The following is a 20159-nucleotide window of genomic DNA, read 5'->3' on the forward strand; positions in this document are numbered from 1 at the left end:
GAGGCTTTGGTGAGATGGACAGACCTCGATTTCTCTGGTTTGAGATTCTCTGGTTCGATTTCACAAACCCTAAATTCATCAGTCGGTCGCTTGAGAGGGTAAGGGTTAAAATGGTAAATTGTTAATAAGTTGATTTTGATAAGTCAGAGGGGATTGACTTATCAAAAAGACTTATTACCGGTTTGGTACCGGTATAAGCACTTTTTTTTTTTTTTTTACCCAACCACTCCAAAATGACTTATCTCCGATACCGAACTGAAATAAGTTAATAAGTCAATTTGAAAAGCTTACCCAAACACCCCCTTAATAAAGATTAACGATTCCCACCATTACTTTGGATTCACTTGCCACCTGTTCAATTTTGTCCAAACAGAGATCGTATGGTATTTTTGTATCGAGGGGACTGACTACCGACTACTCAACTGACCCAACGAGAAAACACACGATGGCCGGAAAGATCGTTAAACTCTCTAAACCCATTGAATTATTTCGGGAAATCCATAAAAATCTTCCCCTCAGATCCTCGCCCAAACTCTGGCATGATCACGAGGACGACGATGAAGGTCAACCCATTTTACGCCTAAGCCATCCTATCTTGAGCAAATTAGAGTCATGTTCTATCGTTACTCTAAGAGAATTCAACCAAGTACACGCACAACTCATTGTTTCAGGTCTCTTTCAGCATTCTCTTGCAGCCGGCCGGGTGGTGAAGAAGCTCTGCTCTTCTCCATCTACTGTTTTTCATGCTCTTAATGTTTTTCATAGCGTAGATGAACCTGATTCGTTCTTATGTAACACTGTTATGAGAGGTCTTGTGAATTCGAATGAACCACTTAAAGCCCTGGAGTTTTACCGTCGAGAAATGGTTGGGAACTTCGTGCCTGCCAACCATTACACATTTCCATTGCTGGTGAAGGTTTGCGCTGAACTGGGGTTGGTAAGAGAAGGGGAAAAGGCACATACTCGGGTCTTGAAAGAAGGGTTTGAGTTGGATTTGTATGTGCGGAATGCATTAATACATATGTACGCGATTTGTGGGAAAATAAGGGACGCACAGATGGTGTTTGATTTAAGTCCGGACTCGGATATGGTGACTTGGAATTCAATGATTGATGGGTATGTGAAGAACGGAATGGTGGGCCTTGCACACTGGCTGTTTGATGAAATGCCTGAGAGGGATGTGTTTAGTTGGAACTCGATGATTGCTGGATATGTTTGGATTGGGGACATGAGGGCAGCTCAAGAGTTGTTTGATAGGATGCCTTGTAGAGACATTGTTTCTTGGAATTGTCTGATTGATGGGTATGCTAGGATTGGAGATATTGTGTTTGCACGTAAATTTTTTGATTGGATGCCATTGAGGAATGTTGTTTCTTGGAACACCTTGTTAGCTCTTTATGTGCGGTCCAAAAACTACGACGAGTGTTTGGGGCTTTTTGATGACATGTTGGAGGATCAAGGTTTGAAGGCGAATGAAGCAACTATAATGAGTGTCTTGACTGCATGTGGACACCTGGGAAGACTTGATAGGGGTGAATGGGTCCATTCTTATATTAAGAATAACAAGAATATTGTAATTGATGTGTTGCTTTCAACTGCTTTGTTGACGATGTATGCCAAATGTGGAGCTATGGATTTGGCTAAACAAGTATTTGATGAGATGCCTGAGAAAACTGTGGTATCGTGGAATTCAATGATCATGGGATATGGGATGCATGGCCATGGGGAGAAAGCTTTAGAAATGTTCTTAGAATTGGAGAAAAGTGACTTGGTGCCAAATGATGCTACTTTTGTGTGCGTTCTTAGCGCATGTACGCATGCAGGAATGGTTTTGGAGGGCTGGTGGTACTTTGACCTGATGCATCGAGTTTACATGATTGAACCAAAGGTTGAACACTACGGTTGTATGGTTGATCTCCTTTCGCGGGCTGGTTTGATGAAAGATTCTGAGGATATGATAAAAAATATGTCCTTGGCCTCAGGACCTGCCTTGTGGGGTGCCTTACTATCGGCTTGCAGGACCCACTCGAATCTAGAACTTGGGGAGATGGTTGCTAAGAGGCTTATTGAATTAGAACCTAGTGATGTCGGACCATATGTATTGTTATCAAACATATACGCATCTGGAGAGAGATGGGATGCTGTTGAGAATGTGAGAGAGATGATGATGAAAAGGGGGTTACAAAAATTGGCTGGATCAAGTCTGGTTCATCCTGGAAATTCTGATGTTGAATTAATAGGAGGTCCTTCATTCCATAAGAGGAGGTTAGTGTACTCCATGCTGAGTGAGATGGGCATTCAGTTGAAAATGTCATACAGAAATATGATGCCTTGAAGAATGATAATATATGATACTTAAGAGAGGTCGTATGCTCAAACATTTTGAAGTTTAAAGAAATTTTCTTTGTTGAATTTGCGATTTTAGACATATAAGAACAAGTCCCCTGTTCCAGTGAAGATGATCAAGCTGACCTAAAGGTTAAGTTTATCTGATGACTGGCATGATGTATGGACAAACAATGTAGTGAAGATTCGAAAATCTAGCGTGTGCTCATCTTATCGAGGAGATTTATTTGACCGGTTTGTGGATAGAAGATATGGTGATTTAATCGAGCTTCTAAACAAAGGAAGCTTTTGTCATATTAACAGAGATGGCCAAAGAGCAAATATATGAAGGTGCATCACAGCATCTTTCTGACAGTAGCTATGCCTTCTTGCAGAGGCAGATAGCCAACAATTTTTATCCTAATGGAGTTGTTGCAGAGAAGAGTCTTCTTTCATATTCTTGTGAGACATCCAAAATTTCCTTAAGCAAGGTGCCTTCAAATCATGCCGTCTCACCATCCATGAGAAGAACCATATCCTGGGTTCTCCTGGTTGAAAAGTTTTTGCCATGATCTTTCTGTAACCCATGATCTTAGTTACTTCATATTGATACGCTATTTGATGGAGCTGAAGTTAACTAACTCTCTTAGAATTGTTGCTATTGTTGTCTTCTACTGAACACAAACTCATATATTCCCACCATGAAAATTGAAGGAGGTTTGTCCTCATATTTGTACAGAAGTCATATTATCATGAAGGATATTTCTCTAATTTTAGTGGCAACAAGTTCTTCAATATGCTGAAATATTGGCTCATAGCTGGGTTCATTCAGGTCTCTGGACCCCCACTTCACCAACAGATATCAGTGATCGGGTGCCTTCCTTTTCTTTATTGGTACAGATATCATCTCACTTTATTCTATCTATTTATTACAAATATTTGACAGATGATAAGTTCATTTAAGATCAAACAATGGCAAAGATAAAAATGGAAAATAATAGGGGAACACAATCAGAAATTTCAGTTAAAATATGACATGTTTGTACCTCACCGCCTTAACCTTTCTTTTGCTATCGTTATTAGCCCATTTATAGTTTAAGCTTGGATTTCCGACAACATTGTGAAAAATCTGTATTGATAGAATTTATTATGTGAATTTTTTGAAGACTAAAGAAATTTCTAGGTCCATAGTTAACTGCATATATTGATGTGGATAGTCAGGGTTAATTTTTCGGACCGCTGCTAGTTTCACTGTCTCGGCTTTGGAAGAATTTAGGTGTATGGACTTTTCAAATAGTTCTTGTAATAATAACTTAAAAGCACTTCCATTTAAGAGGCCAAGCCATCCCACTCCTTAGTTCAGGGAAGTTGCACTATTGAGAAGCATCACATCATTGCTTTTGCCTTAAAGAAAACTTTTTATATCCACAAATCATATCAAAAGGGAAGACCTTTTTTTGGTTAAAAACTTTTCCTAATCCCCCACTTATTTCCAGACAATGATTTCTTTATGCAAATTATGTTTTTTTCTTGAAGGCAACCAAACACCTGCTAAAATAAATAAATGGATAAACCTTTACTGTAGCTTGACCAATTCTTACAGAGGAAAGTTAACAAACATTGTTACAACTTCTAACAAAACGAAAGAAGAGAACTTATTGGGAATAAATAACCATAACATTAAAATGATAATGTCTTAAACTATTCTACAGTTCAAACCAATAAGAATAAGCTAAAAAGTTAGAACCAACATACTAGAGACTGTTCTCTCTGATTATTCTTGTCCTTTGATAGTATCAGTGAAAAAATTCCTATGGATACAATTAGGTGCTTATTCTGCTATTTGTACCCCTGTATCATATATGTCCCCCTTCTTCCAGTTCTCAGGTATTATATTAACTGGAACAATCCATTTTTCATCTCCATCTTCACCACTGAGTAACATTCTTAGAGACAAGGATCCACTAGGTGGTGAGGTTGTTGTAAATACTGATCCATAACTTCTGTCCAATAGTTTGCAATTAAAATCTTTTGTCTGCATATAAGAAACAGCAAAGCACATGTGTGACTACAGTAAAAACTAGATAGCTAGATTATATACATACATACATAGGGGAAGATTCATATAAGAAAGACAAAAAGGTTGAGGATGTAAGAATAAATTATTCATATGTGAATCATAGGTAAACCCAAAAAAATCCATTTGAAAATGCATATGTGAACCCACATTTTCTCTTACCAATATTCACATATGAATTATTTATTCGTACGTTTTCAACCTTTTGGCTTTCTTATCTGAAGCTCCGTATACACACACACACACACACATATGCATATATAATATTATAAATAAATATGTATGTATATATAATGTCCATTTGAGTTTTACTATTTTCATGGTTGGTTAGAAGATATGCTCTACCTAAATACTTCAATTTTTGTTTTGTGCTTTAGCAAGAGGCATTTAACCCACACAAGAAACCTTGAGGTGGGAGTTAAAGTCTCGTAAGATTATTAGATGTACAAGTGTCAACTTCTTAGTAATAGTCGACAATAAAATATCCATAAACTTACCTCACATAGTTGCACTGCAGTGATGTCCTTTTGCCCTTGTTGGTACCATATGACAAAAGCGAGGTAATATGGGTAGTCACTGCTCTCATCAATCTTGATGGTGATGTTATTCCCTGGGTAGCTGCATGAAACCCTGTGGAGGGGGCAGAGATGGATGATGAAATTATTTCTTGTAATAAGAACATAAAATATAGAAAAATAATTCGAAAAAGTGTGCAATAAAAGAGAACTTAATATATATCAACAGGAAACTATTTGCTCTTAGGTTGCTCACATATTCTTTATTTTTTGAATCTTACCTTCGATATTCAATATCTACAATTCCTTGTGCTAGTAGAGATGATGCTGCATACGTAGACTGAGCCATCTTACGGAAAGCTTTCTTGCTCATAATGAAGTCTGTCCGATCACTGGATCCTTGGTCAGTTATAACAACAGTCACTCCTTCATCCGAGCAGTCCTTACTATTCATGCACCTCACCTGATGATTTAGAAAGAGACTAATTTGGTAAGTTGTTATACTTATAGAGATTTGTTTACATATTATGTTATGCTTATGACCTGGTAGCAAGCACCACAGCCTACACCATCTCGATAGAGATCAGATGCAGCTGCTACATCTCCATAGTTGATTGTTGCTCCAAATGAACCGTATCCACATCTCCCTGCTGCCACATCATCAAAGAATCATAACAAAACATCAGTAGCGACTAAAAAGTAGAAATTGAAAGTATATCTATGTATGCATGTCCTTGTATATATATTTATCTGTATGATGTGTTTATATATGTTTCAGTTCTCACTTTCTGATCCCTTGTCATCAGAATCTGGGTAGTATGCTGCCCGAGAATGGGTGAAAGGGCCATCAGACGTGGCGCTTTGTGCTGGATTTAGCACGGAGAAGATCAATGCCGAAGCTATAAAGAGAATTTGGTGTGAAAATGCCATTTTAGGGAGAAGAAACAAATGGAAGATAGAGAGAAGTTTGGTTTTGTATGGAAGCAAACATAAGGTTGGTACCATTTATAGTAAACGAAATTACTCTTTAGTTGGTAGTTTTTTCTATGCTTTGACATTCTGCGCTGATGAAAGAAATTCTGTGATGTTGAGCCGTATCAACCTGCTTAGGCACGGAAACTACTTGGAACCCTTCCTTGATTTTCCCTTGCATATTTTACTATTTTACTTTTTCATTTGAAAATGACAGCTGATATGAAACTTTACACAATTTCAATTGCAAAAATAGTGGCTGTCCTTTTCAAATATGGATTAGGTAGATATAACTCTCGATATGTCATATACATTACAACTTTGTGACCACTTGAATCTTGATTTAAACTGTTAGGTATACGTATTAGTCATGTATTTGAGGTTAGATATCAAGAATCCATGATCTTTATCGATGACAGAATTTGAACTTGGACCAATTCGAACACGGTGAACGAAGAAAGAGAGTTGGTAGTGGGTTTGAAGCCAAACAATTCTTAATTTGAATACAGAAAAGACTTTGCTTGGAATAGAAGTAAAACATTGAGGGGGAGTTAGGTGGTTTAGCACCAAATCTATATATTCAATTTAATCTTATGCCCATGTCCCCACTTGTGCTAATAATCACAGTAGGCCCTAATTAGCTTCCTAGATGAGGAATGGTTTCAACTGCAAGAGTAAGAAGATAACCATATTAATGGTGTTCATAGGTTGAATTTCAACATATAACGTGTTTTTTCGTTTTCAAAAGAAGACCAACTATTCATATGAATTTACTTTCTAAACAGGATATTCTCGGATGAACGAGTTTACACTAGACCATCTTGATTAAACCTTAAACTAACTATTAATTTTGTTTTTCCTTGCATTAAATGTCCAGCCGCCAGTGGAAATGCTTAAGGAAGAGCAACTGGTATGTAATCTTGAACCCGCTTTTTGTTAAGATTTTCCCTTCATACTGTGGAATATAATTTAGTAGATAGGATTTTAAACTGGGGTGCTGAGGAAGATATAGGCATAAAGCAAATCCACTTAACAACATCAAATTTGCCTTGGAGACCGTTATATCCGGTTGACCCTACCATATCTCTCTAATAAAGTCAAAATTATGTGTAAACAAAATCTCTATACCTACAAATGTCTTCAACTTTAAAACATTTTAAGGGTATTTAGGTAATTTCTTCATTAATCAATGCAAGTTGTTATTCTGGGCTGTGAAAAATTTCAACCTTTGTTTTGCTGTGAAAAGTTTCAATCTTTGATACCTGCCTGCCAAGTTTGATTTTTCGTTGAAACACAGAAAAGATTGAGACGGGGGGCTGTTTAGCCAAATTTGAATGATCCACCATGATCCACATTCAGGTAGGATATATTGGGCTTGTTTGGTTTTTTCTCTTTTCTTGATACATGCTGAATGCCACAGTAATTTAGTACACTGTTAATCCGATCTATGTGATATCATCAGGTGCTGTTCATTTGGTAGAAGAAGCAAGATTCGAAGGTTCTGCGAAAATGGTAAAGATAATATGTGCATTTGAGCGACAATTTCCTTCTTTTGCACCCTCATTCGTAGTAATTCACTGGCCAATACCCAAATGTGGAATCAAACTTGAGATCTCTAGATTAAGCTCGATTTAATAAGCTCGATTTGGCTTTTTTTAGGATGTAATAATAATAATAGTAGTTGTCCATTTGATGGGTGATTGAATTGTCTTGAACAAGCTTGTAGCTTTACTAAAAAGGAGTGTGTTTGCAGCCAATAGATCATGATGACAGATGCTAAAAAGAAGTACATTAGCAGCCATTGGATGATGATGGTGATTCATAGAGGGGGAAAAGTATTGGGATTTATAATGATAGTGGAATAGCATATTATATGTGCATCGCCTTTTTACTTGGTGAAACCCTTTCCCCATACTCCTTAGAAGTATATCCGCACAATGCAGCGATACGTCTTGATTCTGGAGACGAAAATTTGAACCTTTCAATCCTGATTTATGTTTCGTTCTATTTTCTGTCCTTCTCGATTTTATTTTATGGGTTGTGATGGTTTTGAAAGAACAAGAAAGTCTTTTTTTTGTTAGTTATTAGTTTCATGAAGTATTTTGTTGTATTTTGTTTGATTCAATATTTATCTTGTATTCAGTATTTAAACGTGTTTATCAGTTTTTATTCGGTTAGTATTATGAGATCAAATTAGAATATTGTACAAAATTGTAAACTTGAATTTTAATTTTTTGTTTAAAACATGAGGTAAATGTTCTACAATATTGTAAATTATATTAATATGAATATACCTGGTATACTCGAGAAAAAGACAGTTAAAAAGATATATCAATATAAATATCATATTTAAAGAAAAAAATAAATCTAGAGAGTTTATCAATTAGTTTTTATAAAGTTTTAAAAAATTGTACATGTGCTATAATAACTTATAACCTTAAATTTTAAAATATTTACATTAATAAATGAAACACGATATATAATTACTTGTTTTTAAGATTTCTTTTTAAATAATTTATGATATAATAAAAATAGATAGCTTAAAAAGAAATATTTCAATCATATGTGCATCAGGAATACCTTTAATAATTATAATTTTTTAAAGTATATAATAATATTTATATACGACAAATAAAACAAATAAACTCACATACTCTCCTCATATTTGATAAAGTTTGAACATTTGACTTTTTAGAATGCCAAAGACTCACATGCCGTTAGATCAAAGACCCTTTGGTTTTTAATAATAATAAATTGTTATAAAAAAAATAGGTAAATCTAAAAAGAAATCTTTCTAAAAAAATTGTATATATATATATATATATATATATATATATATTTTTTTTTTTTTTTTAAAGCAACCCAAAATAGAAATATTAGAAATTTTATTTTGTCAAAGTAAGTTTTAAAAGATGACCTGTAAACCAGAAACTAAAATCTTGGTTGCTGGCTCCTTTCTTCATCAACTAGACATCAAATTTGATGCTTCAAAAAGTCCACTTTTGATTACAAATTCCATACAAAAATTGCTTTTCAAATTCAAAATTTACACAACCTTTGAGGGGACTTTGGGATCCAGCAACTTCTTTACATGAAGTTCCACCTTCTTTCGGAGATCGGCTGATGGAAACCGGTCTATAACCTCTGCGCCAAACGAGAGAATAAGCGCTTTCCTAGCCGTTTGCAGATCAATACCCCTTGCTTGAAGATAAAACAGTTGGTCCTCTTCCAAATCACAGATTGCAGCTCCATGAGAACACTTAACATCATCAGCAATTATCTGCAGATTCGGCTTCACATTAACCGTTGCACGTGGCTCAAGAATAAGACTCCTTGTTAGTTGCCCGGCATCCGTCTGCTGCGCGTATCTGCCAAAATTTTACAAATATTATAAAATTAACTTTGCAACCTATTACATAACCTTGAGGGACGGCTCAACTGGTAAATAAAGGTTAGGTTTGAGGCTCCTTCTCATGGGTCGCCAATTTGAGTCTCCTCATGCCCACTGAGGATTTTCTTGGCTGTTATCTTCAGGGCCTCAAGGGATTAGTTAAGATGCACACAAGTTGGCATGGACACTCACGGTTACCAAAAGGTGTAGTGTTATATTGAAATTGAACGCCATCAATTCTTCTTATTTTGTACCCATTTTGAGCAATAACATGTAGATAACTACTGACTACGTGGATGCCAAGTTGTGAAGTTATATTGTAATTCCTGATTACGTAGAAAATTTTTGCACAAAAATCAACCGACGCTACGTAGATAGAAAATCCTTTTATCAAGTAAAATGGGTAGGAGATAGAAAGAACTGAACGTTTGTTACACTAATGGAGAAGACGAAAAACCATTGTTACACTAAATAGGAACTAAAACAAAGTTCGTTATGTTTTGATGCATTTTGACCTAACTTTTATCCAAAACTAGTTTTGAAGTAAACAAGCAAATATACCATAGATGGTGTCTGCATATATTCATGTCTAAGGGCCTGTTTGTTAGCAGCTTACTGAGCTTAATGGGAATCGCAAACTTATTTGGTCAGCTATACATGACTGTTTGGTAGTGACTTAATGATATAAAAAGTAGCTTATTCAGTAAAATTCTAAGGGGAGCTTTATGCAGAAAGCCAAGTTTTTTCCAAACATGTCTGTCCCAATTAAAAACCATGTTCCATTCATTTATGGAAAAAATTCTCACAAACAAAAAAATCTCAATCTACACAAACAGATTAATCCACCCAGACAGCTTTATCCATATAGAACTTAATGGAAAACCAATCAAACAGCCCCTAACTCTAGAAAAAAGAACGTAGGGGTCCTAATTACCACCACGCTACTATTATATTCATTACCAGAACATATAACGAATTATTAAAGATGAGCCAAAAGGATTACCTGTTGACCTTTATGTTCCCATCAAATACGACTTGTCCAAGTGAATGAGCTACAATGCACTTGTGAAGTTGCCTAGAAAACCCTCGTGGATGATCCAAAACGATTTTACTATGTAAATCTTGAGTTTGATCACTACCAGACAAGTGAAATGTCGATAATCCTGTGATTGTGTCTGACCCAACTTGTTGCACATGGACGTTGTGTCGGCTTAATCTTCCGCCAGTGCTTACTTCTACTAGTTCGTAGGTACTTGACTTTTCCTACAAACAATCAAGTTCGAAAAAGAATCATATTCTGCCATTTACTTATTATGCATTTTAACATCAACTATATGAATAGTAGTAGAATTTGCCTCACAAAAATTTAATATAAAGAAACCAAACAAACCGAGTAAATCTCACACAGGTAGGGTTTGGAGGTAGGATGTAGGCAGATCTTACCTTACCCCAAGGGATAGAGAGACTACTTTCCTAAGAGGCTAAGACCCTCGACTTGTAAAACATAAAAAAGGCACAAGAGCATGAGCCATATGTAAGAGTGTGTGCAATCGCATCAAGTTATATATAGGGGCAAAGTTTAATTACAAACTTAAGTTTCGTTGTGAACCAAGGGCCAGAGGAGAGTGGCCACTTGTCCCAGACATTCACAAGATATTCATAATGAATGATGTATCATTCATCTTGCATACTGTAACATTCATCATGAATGGTGTAAAAAGTCCAATATTCATGATGGATGGGAACAAATGGAGACAAGCATCGTGCTCTCCTTTGTCCCCAGAATCACAACGGAAAACAGGTTTGCAACTGAACTTTTCTCTCTCTCTCTCTATATATATATATATATACACACACACACACACAAAGAGCCGTTAACAAAGTAAAGAAGCATATCTACTGAAAACTGTTGAACTTTTAATCATTACTTGATGTGTAATGTAAGATAGTAATTATAGTTATAACATTATCAACATCATTTAGCGTTAATATAAAAGCATATATAAATACGTTTAGCATTCAATAAAGAATCACAATTTTGACCGTTGAACTTGGTTTTCAATGCAAACAAACCATTATTCTTGCAAAAACGCAAAAAACCTACATTACTGAAGAACGATGGATTTTGGACAAAAAAACAACAATATGCCATTTGCTACTGAATTTGCATTTCCATGATTTGTCTAAAGTTACTCATTTTCCTCTGACACTGTAACAAGAAACAACATCATCTAATAGAAGAGGCCAAAAGTCAATATAGAGAGACCCCTAACTCGAATGCTCAATCCTTTTCCTCTTTTATGTAGTTTATTAGCGAAAAGCTGATTAATACGTTTGGATTTCATTCAAAGACTATGGCAAATTGGCAATATATTTTTGATTCATGAAAAATGCACTTGAAAGTCAGATTTGTGCCTCACTTACATGAACAAGAAAGATCATGTTGTGTGTTTAATGTACATAGATACAATTGAAACAAGCTCTATGATCCAACTTCAGTTTTTTCAATGCTAATACAATATCATCAAAGTGTTCATGAATTATATTTGCATTACCAGAAACATATATCAGTGAAGAAATTACCTGCTGAATGGATGTCCATTTAATATGAGCAGAACTCATGGATTGAGTCTGAATGTAAGAATGGGTAACTTTAGCTCCTTCCCCAATCACAATTTCCATAACTGAATTTGTCCAATAACTTAAATCCCCATCACCACCACCCACATACTCTTCAAGTATTCCAATCTCCCCTCCTTTCTCCACCACCACCAAAACCCTTGGATTTGAAACTGGCAACTTCTTTGACTCCTTATCACTCCCTTCATTGGAAATGTACCTCAAATGCAATGGATCCTCAACTTTACATCCTTCTGGCACATAAACCACAACTAAATCAGGAGACCCAACACCATTAAGGGACCAAAACAAGTCTCCTTGTTCAGAGCTAGGCAAAAACTCAAGTACCCTTTTTGTGATTTCATTTGAACTAATGCTAGACAAGCTCCCAACAAAAACCTCATCTGGCAACCCTGACAATTGGGATAAAGAATCTATGATATACCCATCAATTAGAGTCAAATTGAGCAAATGGGTATCTTCGAATACGCTTAAATGGTTCAAAGATTCAGGAGGTGGAGAAGATGAAACTGGTATAACCTCCGATTGCTTGATGAAAGAAGTGTCTGTGAACCTAAAAGGCTCATCTTTTCTAGAAGGCCATGGAGTGGAGAGAAGAGATTCAGAAGCAAAATCTCTGAGCTTTTGGAGACTTGATGAAGAAGAAGAGGGAAGAGAATCTTCTAAAGATTCTGCAATTTGAAGAACAAATGGGTCGGAGAGGGCAGCAACTGGGGGTAAAGATAAAACCCCATGTTGGAGTTTTTTGGTTCTTGTAAAGCTGGAAAGATATGGTGATGTGGGTATCGTGAAAGATGGAGATGGGGTGGTGCGGATGATTGGTGTGAAGGCTGAAACAGCCATTGATGCGGTGGGTGGAGGTGAAAAAGAATGGATTTTGACGGAATCAGGAAACTGAACCACTCTAAGGTGACCTTTCGAAGGAAACAAAGTTTCGGTTTGATTTTTCATTAGACACCCTACACTATGATTCAATGATAATTTCACTCCTTTCGAAATAATGTTCTTGGAAAGTGTTATTTTGGTGTTCCGTCCTCCTCCTATGTCTATACTATATTATAAAACATTTGACAAAAACTCTTAAAAATCATTTTTTATGTATAAAGTACTGTATATTGATGTATATTATTTAAAATTCAAGATTACAAGTAAATTATGCATAAATACAACTTATTAAACCTTCATGTTTGAATTCGTGTAACTAACTGTGGATAAACATAATCAAATAGAGGATAAACATCTCATTTTAAAATATRAAAAATCTAAAATATAATTAGAATAATCATCGAGTTCTAACAAAATAATTAATTATTATCTTTATAAGAAAATTATATTATTAAACCAAATATAAATTACTTCGTTATTGAACTTAAATTAGATTATAATTAAAAAAATTGAATTAAAAAGTTACACAAAAAATGAAGAATTTTAAATAGTTAATTTAATGCTAATATCAATATATTTTTGTCAAATTTTTATGATATCTTCAAATTTATATTTTATTCAAAAATAAAAACATTATCGTTTTTTCAAAATCGCGTAAGACAATATTATAACATCAAACTGAGCTAAAGAATAAAATAAAATATTAAAATCAAGACGTATCTCACTGCATTGCACGAGTACCTTTCTAGTATTTCTTAACATTATTATGACAGAATTTTGAAATGGTTGAGTTGGTTTAAAGTGTTTTATTAAAGTTCAAGTTGAAAAGATATCGGATTCAAATTAGGGATGTTCATCTGGATCTGATCAAATCCAATCATCCAATGGATGTTAAATTATGTCATCTCATCCAATCTAATTAACATTAGACATTTGATCCAATCCAAAGATGATTTGATCAGATCAATTCAGATACTATTGGTTATTCATTGGATCTAATTCGATTCATCCAATATTTTGACACAATTTTTAACCAATTAATCAACCAATTTCTAATTCGTATATTTTATCAAATTATTATAAATAACTCCATACAAATATCAACTATGGTTATTAATTAGATGTTAGTTGGATGATCATTGAATTTGATCGCTTTGATTTTATTGGATTATGGACTGCTATTAAAGAACTGACGATCTAATTTAGATGTTGAAAATTTGGATCCGATACAATCCAAGTACAATTGAATATCTGATAACGATCGGTTTAATTAGATCGGATGATTTTTTACACACCTCTGATTCAAACCATGTTGTTAACAAAATTCCCATTCTTTAGCTTTTAATATTGGGTTTCTAACACATGTTGCATTGCAAATGCAAAAACAAAGATTAGATATTAATGTTTATAAAATGTAATTAATAAGAAGAAGATTCAAATAAAAGGAAGAAAATATCATTTATAATTACTTTTTCTTAAATAAGTTCAAATTAGTCTCATAAATGCATCAAAGGTGTTTGTTTTTATGCCTAAATGAAACCAAAACCATTTTTAGCCTTTCACTCACTTCTACAGAAATAGTGGAGTGCAAGAGTTGAGTTACACTTTGTTGCAAATCATGGTGATTTGGGGATAATGGATTTACAAAATTAACAAAGTACAAGCTGATAAAGCAGAAGTACAACCATATATAGCACACCCTTTTAGTATAGGCTTGCAATTTGTGGACTACAAAAGACCAACACATCTTCAAGGCAAGCCCTGGATTCATCTCCAAACAAAGACTCTTTTCCATCTGCCCTTTTGGCATAAGACAGCCCCAATCTTGACTTTGCTTGCCTTAAATCTCCGACACCGGAGTTTGTATCGGGCCCTGCAAACCCACCCATGACCGGTGCTAGTGGTGGCCCGATCAATAGCCCGTCAGCCCCAAACTGGGGCCCGCCTCGTGCGTAATCAAAAAGAGCAGCACCACTGCCCCCTACTTTAGGCAACACAATAGGGCCATCACGTTCCAGTTCATCGGGCCAATAGAAGAGGAATGCATCAAACGTCTCGTAGTAATCGTCCGTGCTTCTGAAACCTTCGGGACTGAACCCTCCAAACTTGAATGAATTGTCGGTGTAGCCGATGATCACACACGGTCCCTTGAAATCCGCGCATTCATGAAAGGAAGTTGCACTAAATCCATCTATGGTAGCCTTGTAGCAGCATTTTAGCTCCTTCCCTGCTCAAAATCATGCAAAACTCAACAACATTCCCAAAACAGATACAAAAGGCATAACAAAAACCCGACTTTTTTCAAAAAGCTAGCTTATAGCTAATAAGACGAGCTTTTTGCAATAAGCTAAAAGCAATGATAGAAAAGTACCATTGAGGAAAGTCTTGGTGAGCAGAGAAGATGGAAAAGGAAGATCAAGATTATGGTAATTGGGTGGAGGTTTCTTATTGGTTGAGTTCTTGCCAGGGTTCCAACCAAAGAGACACACACAGTTTGAGATGCAAGAAGCCATCACTTCAGCACCATTTTTCATCCACTCATTTATATCTTATCCTCAGCAAATTTGGGCATATACACCAAGTTTGAAGATGTAACAAGCTTAAACTAAAAGCCCGAAAAAGCTCGGTCTTAATGAGCTCGAAGCCAGGAACGAAATTTTGAGGGCAAAGTCGGGTCTAGACCTGGCCTAATTAAGCCCGATCATTCTCTTTTTCGACCTTAAAGTTTGACCCAGACATAAATACGTTCAGATCTTTTTTTCTTATCGAAGACGGACTTTACACTAGTATTACTTCATTAGATGTCATGGGATTAGTTGGCTCACATAGCGGGTTGGATATTCAGGTTAATAAAAAAAAATTGTAAGATATTGAAATTACAAAAATTAACTGAAAATATATTGAAACTTTATTTGTTGATGCAAATTTAATTGTCTTTGTTGGCATGTATTATAATATTTGATAAATTATTAAACATTTTTACATAAATTACTGGTGGTCAGAAAGTTTGACCGTCGTGGGTCTTTAGCTCAGTGGTAGAGCATTTGACTGCAGATCAAGAGGTCATCGGTTCGATCCCGGTAGGGCCCTTTTTTTATCTTTGTTTTTTTAATTTTTCCTAAAATCTAATTGCATATTAAATTTAATCATAAAAATAACTTATTGACTTATTTCAGTATCACATTGGTAGTATTTTTGAGTATTTGAATAAACAGTTTTTACCGATGTCAAACTGATAATAAAAAGTTTTTGAAAAAGTTAAATCATTCTAACTTATAATAAGTTGATAAAAACTATTGTAGAAAAGTATAATTGTTTCAAATAAGCAAAACTATCAAAAACGATCAGAATTGATGTTTTACGAACTCGAAATCACTCGGCTCCAGCAGAGTTAGGAAGATTGATCTCCGTTGATCTCCTCCTATCCACATTCAATATCACATCATCATCATTGCCGCCATGTTTAAACTCTTTGAAGCAAGCCACCCTCCCCAATTCCTCCACTTCCTCAATCACAACATCAAGCCGAGCCACCGATTCCACCAACAATGCCACGAAAGCCGCAAACGGAAGCGCTTCCGAGAACTCCAAGCTCGTGATCGCAAGCTTGCTTAACGTCGGCCTCAAAACCCTTCTCTCCCCCTCCGATATCCGGTCTAAGAACCTTGGCGAGTCTGTTTTCAAGCCAGATAAGTGCTTTTCGGATTTTTGGCGTGCTGTTGCGGCAACCACGGCTAGCATTTTGGCCGTGTTGTTAGGGCTATTTGGACCCAGAAAGAGCCTTGGTTGAGACTTTAAAGCGGTATCGAGGTCTTGCAGTGCCCGGTGAAGATGGTCCGTGAGGATCTCCGGCGAGCAGTGTCGCCGGTTTCTTATGCTGTCGGCGAGTTCCATTAGAGCTTTTGTTACTTCTGATACAAGGCGAATGCATGGTTCCTTGAATAGTAATCGAACTGATCTTGGAGTCTGAAAATTTCATATAGAATAAAACGTCTTATTTCAATCATGTCTTCAAAAATCCTTCAGATGTTCAATAAATATCTAATAGACAGAGAGAGGGTGAGTTTATTATACGAACAATTATATTTGTACGATCAATACAATTCAATCTCAACCGTCCATTTAATTTGATGAATATATAATTTCATATAAGTTTTGATTGTTTCCTAATATAAAATATTGATCATAATTAATAAACTTTATTCATCTTTCATAAATATTTAAATCATAATAAATGAACTCTCATCATTTCCATAAATATTTCAATTTATTATGTTGTATTGGTTGTACAAATATAATAGATTGCATTTGAAACAAACTCTATATATATATTGAAGAAATTAGAGATCTGAATCGAACTAATTATTTGAATGCCATGTAATTATATATGCCAAATAGAATCTTCCCTCATGAACATTCTAAAACTAGATCCAAGCAAACGTATATTATTTTAGCAAGTTGTAGATAAAAAATATCGATATAGCAACTCATAAAGCGTCGCGAAACAAAATACCATCTGTCGTATAATGACGACACAAATCATACCCGGATTTCGGTTTGTAAACTTCCGTGAAGAGCCACAATTGCGTACCCAAAGTGACGAAGAACGCCTCCCAGTTTTACATATTGTTGCCACGGGAACTTGTGGCAGTGCCACGAGTGTCGTGGCTCCCAACTAGCGTGTCGTGCCTGTTAATTTGTAAGAATCACTTTTGTATTTTCAGACGAATAAAACTTGTTAAGTTAAGAAATAAAGGAGCTTACGAGAGTTTCATCTGTCGATTTTGAATCTAAAACGGCCTTATAGTTGTTGTAAATCGGATCCTCCGTCGTCTCATCTATTTCTAGATCCGGTTCTTCATCGTTAAAGTATTTAACGACACAAGCTGCATTCGTTGTGTTTAAAAACGTGATTAAGCAAATAAGTAACTTTATTAATATGCAAATATAATATAAGAGAATATTTGAGCAGATATTGTCCAAGTTTAGCAGACGTGGAACACTCTATACCTTCGATTGATCTTGCAAGGCCTTCGATTTTGGAAACAGTAGAGTTATGGAGATCTTCTCCGGACCAATTCGGGAAGATGAAAAGACTCATAAGAATGCAAACCCCGGAACCAATCGCGATCGTATAAATACGCCCTTGGGCTAGTTTTAGGATGTCATCGACACGATAACTTGATACGGTGATCAAATTAAATGTCAAGAGAAATATGAGTACACCATAATCGTAATTCTTCTTTATGTTAGGAAAAAATCGCAAATAAGTAGTCAAAGCACCTGCGAAAACGAAACCAAGTATATATCTTGAGAAATTAATCGATATATAAAGAAACGATGGTATCGATTTCTATTAATTACCTATTAGAAAGATCGAAGCCCCGATGAATACAGCTCGAAAAACCTTCCCGTATTCTCTAGCTATAAACTCGAAGAAGAAGGCTAATGATGCAGCCAACAGTGTCCCGAATCCTCTATTTAATCCTTTGCACAATGTTGCACCTACAAAAATCATATTATCAATATGAACATGATGAATAACATTCATTATGAATATGAATAACATTCATTATGAATATTCACTTGTCACTCCGTTCCTAAATGAACAAGTAAGCAAAATAGAAGTTACCAGCAGTGAATTCAAGCACAACGACGACGGTCATGACAGCCCAAATAGCATTCTGTCCAACCCCTTTGAATAATGGCTCCATTAAGTACAACAATGACACCAACGTTAAAGAAAAGCCGACTTTGAGAGCATGGATCGCCCTTCTGGGATCATCTTGACCCACTTTCCAGATTTTCCGGCATAGCACCATCGGAAATCTCTTCATCTTCTCCGGTAACCCATCGGTTTTCTTGCCCAAATCATTCATCATCTTATCGAACAGTTGGTGTAAGTTGCTGCATTCAAGATTTGTTTATGAAAAGGTTGTATATTTTAAAAAGCATATGAGACGATGATGATTAGTTATATTTATAGGTGTGGAAGACAGAGATGATTCACATGTACTCCATTGAAAGGGATGGATTGCAAGGTTATATATATGTATAAAAAAGTCAATTATTGTTGAATAAATAAATGTGAGTCACAGTAATCAACAGGTGAAAAGTTTGCAGGAAACTAATTAATATATATATATATATATATATATATATATATATATATGCGCGGATTAGATTTGATTCGTAAAAACTATGTAAACAACTCTCGAACAATAGAAAACTTCCGTTTTTAATTTTTTAATTTTAATGAGTAAGGGTATAATTGTTATTTTACTGTATAATGGTTAATATTGGAAATGATTTAATTATTTTTAAATATGAAAACGTAAATATAGAAACCGTTTATATGGAATGTGTAAATCAATTGTTTTCAAGTATAATATTGGAAATGATTTAATTATTTTTAAATATGGAAACGTAAATATAGAAACCGTTTATATGAAATGTGTAAATCAATTGTTTTTATATATAAAACGGTGAAACAGTGAAATAGTTGCATACAATGAAGAAAAGAGATTAATACAGATTCATACAGTGAACCAGATTCACACATGTGAACAAATACTGTGAAACAGATTCATACAATGAAGACATCTAGTTAAGAAATACAGATTAATACAGTGAACCAGATTCATACAGTTTTTCATACAGTAAAATAGTTGTATACAGTGATGAAATACAATTTCATACAGTTTATGGACCTAAGTAATTTTTTTATATAAAAGATGCATTCATTAGATTTTGAATAATATTTTACTATATTTGAAAATATAAAAAATATCAATCAAAAAACTGGAAAAGTCTTCAAATTTCAATAAAAATGCTTAAAAAAATCCTTCAAACTGATGGAATTCAACTAAAAATCCACATCAAACAATTTTATTGACCTTTGATCCTGCTTAAAAATCATGGGTGTGAAATCCCTTGTAGTGCAAGATTTTTGGTTCGTTGCCATGGATCAAACCAAACAAGACGATTGTGTCCGTCAATTTTGTATTAAATATATTTTTATTTAATCTAAAAGTATTAAATAAAAAGGCAGAAAGAAAATTAATAATTACCAAAAGTAACGTACCAAGTTTTGTGACTTGTCAATTATTATGGCCTTCTTTTTCCTTAACTGTGTACAGCAAATACCAAAGATCTATTTCAAGCCGTAGATCGATTTTATATTTTTATTACATAATAATATTTAATTCAAGACCTCTTAGTTGTAACTTATACTAAAAATAGTTATAAAAAAGAGTTTAAAAATACGAGTGACCTAAACAACATAATTATAATTATATTTATATCAAAAATACAAGATTTTTGTAAATAACCATATATGATAATTCGTGTTTGG

At 34.8% G+C, this 20159-nt stretch overlaps 5 protein-coding genes and 1 non-coding gene across 7 annotated transcripts; 2 read left to right on the top strand and 4 right to left on the bottom strand.

Moving 5' to 3' along the window:
- The first annotated feature begins 445 nt into the window (after positions 1–445).
- LOC112528654 (putative pentatricopeptide repeat-containing protein At5g37570) lies at positions 446–3221 on the top strand. Its single transcript, XM_025139676.1, has one exon. The coding sequence runs from the start codon at positions 446–448 to the stop codon at positions 2333–2335; it is 1890 nt and encodes a 629-aa protein (XP_024995444.1). The 3' UTR covers positions 2336–3221.
- Positions 3222–3882: 661 nt separating this feature from the next.
- On the bottom strand, positions 3883–5990 carry LOC112527917 (expansin-like B1). Of its 2 annotated transcripts, none has more exons than XM_025138773.1 (5): positions 5703–5989; positions 5461–5570; positions 5199–5380; positions 4900–5032; positions 3883–4360 (listed from the first exon to the last, which is right to left on the bottom strand). In XM_025138773.1, the coding sequence occupies exons 1-5, from the start codon at positions 5920–5922 to the stop codon at positions 4157–4159; spliced, it is 849 nt and encodes a 282-aa protein (XP_024994541.1). In that variant the 5' UTR covers positions 5923–5989; the 3' UTR covers positions 3883–4156. The 2 variants fall into 2 exon arrangements, with proteins under 2 accessions (XP_024994541.1, XP_024994542.1); XM_025138774.1 differs by having other exon boundaries at positions 3983–4360; positions 5461–5567; positions 5703–5990.
- A 2853-nt stretch (positions 5991–8843) lies between these two features.
- LOC112527334 (protein ABCI7, chloroplastic) lies at positions 8844–12789 on the bottom strand. The gene is made up of 3 exons (XM_025137924.1): positions 11864–12789; positions 10284–10543; positions 8844–9257 (listed from the first exon to the last, which is right to left on the bottom strand). The coding sequence occupies exons 1-3, from the start codon at positions 12761–12763 to the stop codon at positions 8936–8938; spliced, it is 1482 nt and encodes a 493-aa protein (XP_024993692.1). The 5' UTR covers positions 12764–12789; the 3' UTR covers positions 8844–8935.
- Positions 12790–14401: 1612 nt separating this feature from the next.
- On the bottom strand, positions 14402–15337 carry LOC112527335. The gene is made up of 2 exons (XM_025137925.1): positions 15177–15337; positions 14402–15032 (listed from the first exon to the last, which is right to left on the bottom strand). The coding sequence occupies exons 1-2, from the start codon at positions 15316–15318 to the stop codon at positions 14509–14511; spliced, it is 666 nt and encodes a 221-aa protein (XP_024993693.1). The 5' UTR covers positions 15319–15337; the 3' UTR covers positions 14402–14508.
- Positions 15338–15823: 486 nt separating this feature from the next.
- On the top strand, positions 15824–15895 carry TRNAC-GCA. The gene has a single exon. It is a non-coding gene; the product is annotated as a tRNA-Cys (tRNA).
- A 282-nt stretch (positions 15896–16177) lies between these two features.
- Positions 16178–18687, bottom strand: LOC112527333 (aluminum-activated malate transporter 14-like). The gene is made up of 6 exons (XM_025137922.1): positions 18438–18687; positions 18170–18310; positions 17816–18088; positions 17570–17691; positions 17351–17494; positions 16178–16771 (listed from the first exon to the last, which is right to left on the bottom strand). Exons 1-6 carry the CDS (start codon positions 18685–18687, stop codon positions 16178–16180), a joined length of 1524 nt encoding a protein of 507 aa, XP_024993690.1.
- Between the last annotated feature and the right edge of the window lie 1472 nt (positions 18688–20159).

Source organism: Cynara cardunculus (genome assembly GCF_001531365.2).
Source record: "Cynara cardunculus var. scolymus isolate 2C chromosome LG 15, CcrdV1, whole genome shotgun sequence".
Lineage (NCBI taxonomy): Eukaryota > Viridiplantae > Streptophyta > Magnoliopsida > Asterales > Asteraceae > Cynara > Cynara cardunculus.

Bases quoted from the DNA above. Each gene is read 5' to 3' on its own strand.
- LOC112528654 (XM_025139676.1), top strand. From the start codon at position 446: ATGGCCGGAAAGATCGTTAAACTCTCTAAACCCATTGAATTATTTCGG.
- LOC112527917 (XM_025138773.1), bottom strand. From the start codon at position 5,922: ATGGTACCAACCTTATGTTTGCTTCCATACAAAACCAAACTTCTCTCT. The intron at 5,571-5,702 runs GTGAGAACTGAA...TTGATGATGTGG, and splicing joins TGATGACAAGGGATCAGAAA to CAGCAGGGAGATGTGGATAC. The intron at 5,381-5,460 runs GTCATAAGCATA...CTAAATCATCAG, and splicing joins GCTGTGGTGCTTGCTACCAG to GTGAGGTGCATGAATAGTAA.
- LOC112527334 (XM_025137924.1), bottom strand. From the start codon at position 12,763: ATGGCTGTTTCAGCCTTCACACCAATCATCCGCACCACCCCATCTCCA. The intron at 10,544-11,863 runs GTAATTTCTTCA...GATTGTTTGTAG, and splicing joins AATGGACATCCATTCAGCAG to GAAAAGTCAAGTACCTACGA. The intron at 9,258-10,283 runs GTAATCCTTTTG...AAATTTTGGCAG, and splicing joins GGGAACATAAAGGTCAACAG to ATACGCGCAGCAGACGGATG.
- LOC112527335 (XM_025137925.1), bottom strand. From the start codon at position 15,318: ATGGCTTCTTGCATCTCAAACTGTGTGTGTCTCTTTGGTTGGAACCCT. The intron at 15,033-15,176 runs GTACTTTTCTAT...GATTTTGAGCAG, and splicing joins CACCAAGACTTTCCTCAATG to GGAAGGAGCTAAAATGCTGC.
- LOC112527333 (XM_025137922.1), bottom strand. From the start codon at position 18,687: ATGATGAATGATTTGGGCAAGAAAACCGATGGGTTACCGGAGAAGATG. The intron at 17,692-17,815 runs GTATAGAGTGTT...CAACGAATGCAG, and splicing joins CCTTGCAAGATCAATCGAAG to CTTGTGTCGTTAAATACTTT. The intron at 17,495-17,569 runs GTAAGCTCCTTT...ACAAATTAACAG, and splicing joins AATCGACAGATGAAACTCTC to GCACGACACGCTAGTTGGGA.